Source organism: Myotis lucifugus, unplaced genomic scaffold, assembly GCF_000147115.1.
Source record: "Myotis lucifugus unplaced genomic scaffold, Myoluc2.0 scaffold_404, whole genome shotgun sequence".
NCBI lineage: Eukaryota > Metazoa > Chordata > Mammalia > Chiroptera > Vespertilionidae > Myotis > Myotis lucifugus.
This window is the reverse complement of record NW_005871452.1, coordinates 728,507-737,379: the sequence shown is the minus strand read 5'-3', so window position 1 is coordinate 737,379 and position 8,873 is coordinate 728,507. Positions and strand designations below refer to the sequence as shown.

General features: G+C 44.3%; 1 protein-coding gene across 7 annotated transcripts in view; it reads left to right on the top strand.

The window, feature by feature from the left end:
* Positions 1-8,873, top strand: part of IPPK (inositol-pentakisphosphate 2-kinase) — a 69,199-nt gene that overhangs the window by 45,640 nt on the left and 14,686 nt on the right. Inside the window, exon 12 of one of the 7 annotated variants that reach the window (XM_023743629.1) lies at positions 6,651-6,897. The exons of 5 other annotated variants lie outside the window; for them this stretch is intronic. In XM_023743629.1, coding sequence (XP_023599397.1) covers positions 6,651-6,815 — 165 coding nt within the window. In that variant the 3' untranslated portion in view covers positions 6,816-6,897. Of the gene's footprint in view, positions 1-826; positions 1,204-6,650; positions 6,898-8,873 lie in introns of those variants that run through there. One more of the 7 variants, XM_014467576.2, reaches the window with a different exon arrangement.

Genomic DNA, 8,873 nt, shown 5'->3' with positions numbered 1-8,873 from the left:
TTCGGCTCTGGCAGTGGCTATGGCAGCAGCTTTAGGGGGGTCGACGGGCTGCTGGCGGGAGGCGAGAAGGCCACCATGCAGAACCTCAACGACCGCCTGGCCTCCTACCTGGACAAGTTGCGCGCCCTTGAGGAGGCCAAGAGGGGGGGGCAGTTGGGGGCAAGAAGGCCGGCAGGCAGAGTAGTTAGGGGCGATCAGGCAGGCAAGGCAGGCCAGCAGTTAGGAGCCAGCAGTCCCAGATTGTCTGTAGGATTGGGCCTAAACTGGCAGTCGGACATCCCTCAAGGGGTCCCAGATTGGAGAGGGTGCAGGCCGGGCTAAGGGACACCCCCCCCCCCGCGCATGAATTTTGTGCACCGGGCCACTAGTTTTTTTATAATGTCTTTTTTCTCCTTAGCATCAGGTAATACTGGCCTTATCAGATCAGTTGGGAAGTATCCAGCCTCTTATTTTTGGAAGGGTTTGAGAAGGAGTGATGTTAATTCTTCTTTAAATATTTGATGGAATTTACTAGTAAAGCCATCTGAGTGTGGCCTGTTCCTTGTAGGTAGTGTTTTGATGCCCAACTCAGTCTCTTTAGTTATTATAGGTCTAATTATATTATCTATTTATTCTTGAGTCAGTTTTGGTAATTTGTGTTTTTAGGAATTCATCCGTTTCATCTAAGTTTTATAATTTATTGGCCTATAATTGTTTCTAGTTCTTTTTTTCTTCTTGAAGTATATATATCCTTTAAGTTACATCAGTGCAAGTTTTTGATAAGTTCTCTGTTTATCTGGATGTGTTTATAAATTGTCCACAGACGTAAAAGGTAGTTTTTTCCTAGGTACAAAGAAGGGTTGATCGTGATCATGCTACACCTTCTGACTGCATGTTGCTTCTGAGATGTCTTCTCTCAGTCTGACTCTCCTTTCTCAGGAGGTACATTTTTTCCCCATGGCTGCTTTTAAGGCCTCTTTCTCTTGTTACTTACATTTTAGTGCAGTGTGATTAGATGTGGTATGCTTTTTATATATCCAGCTAAGTGTATGTTGTGCTTCCTCTATGTGTGGATTTATGTTTTTCTCTTTAGTATAGGCATATCAATGTCATTTATTTGGATGTTGTCTTAATTTGTTGCTGTTAAAAGATAATGTTAACATTCAAATTTTTGTACTTTAATAACCTTGTGTAAGATTCTTAGAAATAAATTTTCTGGATTTATTTTCCTTGTATGTATTTACTTTTAATCCTCACCCAAGGATATGTTTTTATTGATTTGAGAAAGAGAGAGAGAGAGAGAGAGAGAGAGAGAGAGATCTTGAAGTGAGAGAGAACATTGATTGGTTGCCTCCCATATGCTCCCCTACCAGGAATTGCTCCCCTACCAGGAATTGAACCTGGAACCTAGGTATGCACCCTGACCAGGAATTGAATCTGCACCCTTTTGGCATACGGTCTGATGCTGCAACCAGCTGAGGTTCCCTGGGCTAGATTTACTTTAGATAGATTCTGTCATATTGTCTTCCCTCAGAGCTCCAGCGCTAGGGCAGCAGCTTGAAAAGCATCAGGGACATACCAGGAGTAACTGAAGTGTCTGGCTTCAAGGCCAGGGATGGAGGGCAGCTCCCCCGCTCCCGGCCCCCCCAGGACAGAACTGCTGGCAGAGGCCCCTGTTCCTTTGCTGAGCCCTCCCCCAACAGAGCCTGCAGACACCATATCTGAGTCTCCATCACCCTGGCTCACACCATTCACCCAGCTCTGGTGATTAATTGAGACAGCACCCCACCCAACTTACAGGCCCACATAAGCTGCTTCCCTCGGCTTTTCCATACAAACAGCCTGATCTCTGCTCTCACTGTGGAATTCCCTAAAATCACTAAAAGGTTCACAAACCCCAAACAAAGAGTATCTGGCCTCGATTTGCCCCATACCTCTTGCTAAGTGGCCCCAACCCGAAACTAGTAGCAGCCGGCCTCTGTTCACAGCTTAGTCTCTCCCAGGTGCCTCCAAGCCCAGCACAAGTGGCAACTACCTGCAGATCACTTTGTAGGTCATGCCAGGTGGCGCAGACAAGGCACAGCTGATCTTGGCCACACCAGAGCGTCTCCCAAGAGGCCTCAGAACCAGCACACTCCATCGCACACCTGTCAGAATGGCTGTCATCAACAAATCAACAAACGACAGGTGCTGGCGAGGATGTGAAGAAAAAGGAACCCTTGTGCACTGCTGGTGGGAATGCAGACTGGTGCAGCCACTGTGGAGAACAGTATGGAGTTTCCTCAAAAAACTAAAAATGGAACTCCCATTTGACCCAGCGATCCCACTTCTAGGACTATATCCCAAGAAACTAGAAACACCAATCAGAAAGGATATATGCACCCCTATGTTCATAGCAGCACAATTCACCATAGCTAAGATTTGGAAACAGCCTAAGTGCCTATCAGCAGATGAGTGGATTAAAAAACTGTGGTATATCTACACAATGGAATACTATGCTGCGGTAAAAAAGAAGGAATTCTTACCATTTGCAACAGCATGGATGGAACTGGAGAGCATTATGCTAAGTGAAATAAGCCAGTCAGAGAAAGATAAATACCACATGATCTCACTCATTTGTGGAAAATAATGAACAACATAAACTGATGAACAAAAACAGAGATCCAGAGACAGAGAAGCATCAATCACACCGTCAAACCTCAGAGGGAAGGCAGGGGAGGGTGGGGGTAAGGGGGGGAAATCAACCAAAGGACTTATATGCAAGCATATAGGCCTAACCAATGGACACAGACAACAGGGGGGTGAGGGCATGAATGGGGGGGATAGGGGGTAATGTGGGGATAAGGACACATATGTAATAACTTAATAAAAAAAATTTTAAAAAAAGAGTATATAACTCTAGGTCAAAAAAGAAAAAAGAACCAACCCACTCAGTGGCCAGTGTCAGACCACACCAGAGCACCACACAATCATCTCCACAAATGACACACCCAAAGGGCAGACTTGGCAGGCACCGGATCCCCACTAAAGCATATCCTACTTTGTGGGTCAGCCCCTGCACAGCAGCTCCTCCATTGTAGTCATGGCCAGTCCTCTCAGTCAGCCAGCCTGAAGGTCAATCCATCCCGTTGATGTCCTAACAGCAGTCAGGGTTCAACTGAGACAGGAGGGTACACACAACCCACACAAGGGACACCTGGAGTACCTGGCTAGGTGACCATGGAGACACTGGGTCCTGCAGAATACCTACTATACAGTGCCACTCTACCAACACCAGAGACATAGCACATCTACCTAATATGTAGAAAAACACAGAGAGGCAGCCAGATCAAAGAGACAAAGAAGTTCCAAATGAAAGAAAGGACAAATCTCCAGTCTGCAAATTGGGTGGGGTGGGGTCTCATGGACTCACCAGGACGGGATGAACAGTGTGAGCCAGGATGATGGAGACTCAGATATGACTGCCAGTCAGCTCTTTGTGGAACAGTGACCTCTGCCAGCACTTCTGTCTGGGAGAAAGCTGCCCCCCAGTTCCTTCCCTGATGCCAGACAATGTAGTTGCTCCTATATGGCCCTGTGGCCTTTCAAGCTGCTGCTCCAGTGCTGGATCGCAGAGGGAATGAGTCCAAGTAAGTTTGTGTGCTGGCCCTTTAAGAGGAGCTGCCAGGGTCTCCAGTAGCCTCCATGTCACTCAGCCACAATCCCTACTGGTTTTTACAGCCTGGAGTTATGGGAACTTCTCTTCCCGGCACTGGATCCCTGGACTGAGGCGTCTAGTGTGGATCTGGGACCCCTTACCCCTCAAGGGGACTTCTGTAGATAAAAATCCCTCCTGATTTTTATCTGCGACACGTGGGTGTGGGACCGGCCCATCCCATGTCTCTGCCCTCCTGCCAGTCTCAATGTGCTTCTTTAATTCCCTAGTTGTAGGACTTCCATTTAGCCAGCTTTCAGGTGGTTCTGGATGATGGTGGTTCTGTGGTTTAGTTGTAGTTGTTTTTTTTTAAATTAAATCTTCATTGTTCAGATTATTACAGTTGTTCCTCATTTTCCCCCATACCCCTCCACCCAGTTCCCACCCCACCCTCTGCCCTTACCCCCCCCCCCCACTGTCCTCATCCATAGGGGTACATTTTTTGTCCAGTCTTTCCCGCATCCCCCCCTTCACCCCCCCGAGAATAGTCAGGCCATTCCCTTTCTATGCCCCTGATTCTATTATAATCACCAGTTTATTCTGTTCATCAGATTATTTATTCACTTGATTTTTAGAGTCACTTGTTGATAAATGTGTATTTGTTGTTCATAATTTGTATCTTTTACCTTTTTCTTCTTCTTCCTCTTCTTAAAGGATAACTTTTAAGTATTTTCATTTAATACTGGTTTGGTGGTGATGAACTCCTTTAGCTTTTTTCTTGTCTGTGAAGCTCTTTATCTGACCTTCAATTCTGAATGATAGCTTTGCTAGATAAAGTAATCTTGGTTGTAGGTTCTTGGTATTCATCACTTTGAATATGTCTTGCCACTCCCTTCTGGCCTGCAAAGTTTCTGTTGAGAAATCAGCTGACAGTCGTATGGGTACTCCCTTGTAGGTAACTGACTTTCTTTCTCTTGCTGCTTTTAGGATACTCTCTTTGTCTTTTGCTCTTGGCATTTTAATTATGATGTGTCTTGGTGTGGTCCTCTTTGGATTCCTTTTGTTTGGGGTTCTCTGCGCTTCCTGGACTTGGAAGTCTATTTCTTTCACCAGGTAGGGGAAGTTTTCTGTCATTATTTCTTCAAATAGGTTTTCAATATCTTGCTCTCTCTCTTCTTCTGGCACCCCCATAATTCGGATGTTGGTACGTTTGAAGTTGTCCCAGAGGCTCCTTACACTATCTTCATATTTTTGGATTCTTTTTTCTTTTTGTTTTTCCGGTTGGGTGTTTTTTGCTTCTTCGTATTTCAGATCTTTGACTTGATTCTTGCGATCCTCTAGTCTGCTGTTGGAAGTCTGTATTATATTCTTTATTTCAGTCAGTGTATGCTTAATTTCCAGTTGGTCCTTTTTCACAACCTCGAGGGTCTCACTAGACTTATTGAGGATCTCATTAAATTTATCGGCGGTCTCACTAGATTTCTTGAGTGTCTCACTAAGTTTATCGGCGGTTTCTAGAAAATTCTTGAAAAACGTTAAAAATGTGGTTTTGAACTCTATATCCAGTAGTTTGCTTTCCTCCATTTCTGTCATTTGTGACCTGTTTCTTTGTCTCCGCATTTTTTATGCTTCCCTGTGTTGATAGAGTGGCTTTCTGTGCTAGGTGTCCTATAAGGCCCAGTGGCTCAGCCTCCCCAATTACCTGAGGTGGACACTCTTGGTGCAGCCCCTTGTGGGCTTTGTGCACAGTCTTGTTGTATTTAAGCCTTGATTGTTGTAGGTATCACTGGGAGGAATTGACCTCCAGGCCAATTGGCTGTGAGAGTCAGCTGTGTCTGCAGTGGGAGAACTTCTGTGCTGGAGACACCCTTCTGGGGCAAGACTTGCTTTAGTGGGGCTTTGGTGCTCACTGAGTCTGCCCCCTGAGTGTGTCTCTTATGGATCTGAGTTGTAATTGGATGGTCCCACTCTGACCACTGGGCACACTGGCTCCTGGATCTCTAAGGAGGTGCTAATTTAGCCTCTGCCTGAGGCTACCCAGCAGGAGCCCAGCTGTGAAGCAATGCAAGCTGCTGTGGGGCCTTGGGCCAGCTGCAGTTTGTTAGGTAATTTTCAGATTGCAAAGGGCCAGGCCTTTCATATGCAAAAGCCGGCGCACAGCTTGGGCAGGGCGGGGTCCCAGGTGATCAACAGGGCGGAGCAAGCAGCTATGGCTGCTCCTCAGTCCTGCCCTAAGAGGCCCCGCTTCTCAGTGTCCCGGTAATCGCTGCAAGCACCTCTGAGAGAAAGCTGCCCTCGAGGTCCGACCGATGCCAGACAGTCTAGCCTCTCCCCGTATGAGTCTGGGTCCCCAGAGACTCGCCCGGAACTGGACTTCAGAGCAGTCGGGAGCTTGAGACTCCCTCCTGATTGAAAAAGGCAACCGTATCCTCAGCCTCCAGCCCTCTCCGCGTGCACCTCCATACCTCTGCACTTTACTTGCACACTGCACCTCCTCTGAGTCTCAGTGTGCTTTTCTCTTTCCTTCTAGTTGTAGAATTTCCACTCAGCCAGCCTTCCTGTGGTTCTGGATGATGTCTGTTTTATCTTTTAGTTGTATTTTTGAAGTGGTTCTGCGAGGCAGCAATTTTCCGGTGTTCACCTATGCCGCCATCTTGGTTTCTCCTCGGTTTAGTTGTAGTTTTGATGTGGTTGTGGGAGAAGGTGAGGTTCGCATTGGCCTATGCTGACATCTTGGTTCCTCCTCTGGAGTTGTGGCTTGCTGTCTTTCCACAGTTTTGGAATATTTTTGGCTTCAACTCTTTCAAATTTTGTTTCTGCCATTCCCTCTCTTATCCCAATTACATGTACATTAAACAGATTCTCTTAACTTTCTGTCTCAGGCCCTTTCCTCAACATTTCCCATTCCATGCTCTATGTGGATACACGTGCACATACATCTGTGCACACACCACTTCTCAGAAGTCTCGTTGGTTTTCTCTAATCTGCTATTAGAATTGCCTATTAAAGTCTTAATACTGATTTTTATTGTTTTTAGTTCTGGAATTTCCAAACGGTCACATTTACAGGCTCCAGGGCTCCTTCGAAGTTCTCCCTGTGCAGAGGCATGCATCTCTCGGGCCTCCAAGAACCAGAGTCCATGTGCTTCTCTCTCTGCTATTGTGCGTGTTCATTCATGTTGTCTTGGCTTGTGAGAAGATAAGCTGGTGAAACAAGCCCAATCTGAACAGAAACTGGAGAAAAAAATTAAAAAGCAGGAAGAGTGCCTAAGGGAGCTTTGGGACAACACGAAACAAAGTAACATATGTATAATAGGGTTGCCAGAAGGACAAGAAAAGCAGCAAGGATTAGAAAATCTCTTTGAAGAAATAATAACAGAAAACTTCCTTGACATGGGGAAGAAAAAAGTTATACAAATACAGTCCCAAGCAAGATGAATCCCAAAAGACCCACACCAAGACACGCCATAATTACAATGGCAAATGTTAACGACAAAGAGAGAATCTTGAAGGCTGCAAGAGAGACAGAGAGTTGCCTACAAAGGATCCCCCATCAGATTGTCAAATTATTTCTCAACAGAAACACATGAAGCTAGAAGGGAATGGAAGGAAGTATACAAAGTGATGCAAAGCAAAGGGCTGAATTCAAGAATACTCTATCCAGCAAGACTATCAATCAAAATTGAAGGGGAAATCAGGAGCTTCACAGACATAAAAAGGCTAAGGGAGTTTATCACTACCAAGCCAGCAATGCAAGAAATGCTAAAGGAAATGTTGTAAAAAGAAGAACTAGAAAGGGAAGAAGGAACACAGGCTTAAAGCACAGAAATGGCTACAAACAAGTACCTATTGATAATAACATTAAACATAAATAGATTAAATGTTCCAATCAAAAGAAATTGAGTGACTGAATGGGTAAGAAAACATGACCCATATATATGCTGTCTACAGGAGACCCACCTCAGAACAAGGGACTCACACAGACTGAAAGTGAAGTGATAGAAAAATATCTACCAGGCAAATGGAAATGAAAAAGAAAAAAAGAAAAAAAAAAAAGCCCTGGCCAGTGTTGCTCAGTGGATAGAGCTTCGGCCTGCGGACTGAAGGGTCCTGGGTTCGATTCCGGCCAAGGGCATGTACCTTGGTTGCGGGCACATCCCCAGTGGGGGGTGTGCAGGAGGCAGCTGATCGATGTTTCTCTCTCATGGATGTTTCTAACTCTGTATCCCTTTCCCTTCCTCTCTGTAAAAAATCAATTAAAAATATTTTAAAAAAAAAAGCTGGGGTAGCAATACTTATATCTGACAAAATAGACCTCAAAGTAAAGGCCATGACAAGAGACAAGAAAGGCCACTTCATAATTCTAAAGGGATCGATACAACAAGAAGATATAACTCTGGTAAACATATATGCACCTAATGCAGGAGCACCCAAATACATAAAATAAAAAAACTCCTGGAAGATATCAGGGGAGAGGTTGACAGCAACATAATCATAGTAGGAGACTTTAATAACCCATTAACATCACTGGATAAATCCTTTGAACAAAAAATTAGCAAAGAAACATCAATCCTAAATGACTCACTAGATCAGATGCACTTAATTGACATCTTTAGAACATTCCACCCCAAAACTACAGAATATACATTCTTTTCAAGTGCACATGGGACCTTTTCAAAGATAGACCACATATTGGTACACAGGCAAAGTCTCTCCAAACTCAAGAGGATTGAAATAATATCAAGCATTCTCTCAGATCACAATGGCATAAAATTAGAAATCAGCTACAGTAAAAACAATCACAAAAATTCAAACACTTGGAGGCTGAATAGCATACTATTAAACAATGAGTGGGTAACCAAAGAGATCAAAGAAGTAATAAAACACATCCTGGAAACAAACGACAATGAAAACACAACAATCCAAAATCTTTGAGACACAGTGAAAGCAATCCTGGAAGTTCATAGCATTACAAGCCAGTGTGAGCAGAAGGAAGGAAATAATAAAGATCAGCGTGGAAATAAATGACACAGAGACCAAAAAAAGAGTACAAAAGATCAATGAAACCAAGAGCTGGTTCTTTGAAAGGACAAACAAGATTGATGAACCTCTAGCCAGGTTCACCAAGAAGCAAAGAGAGAGGACTCAAATAAAGAAAATCAGACATGAAAGAGGTGAAATAACAAACAGACCCCACAGAAATACAAAGAATTGTAAAAAAAATACTATGAACAACTCTACTCCAACCAAAATGGACAACC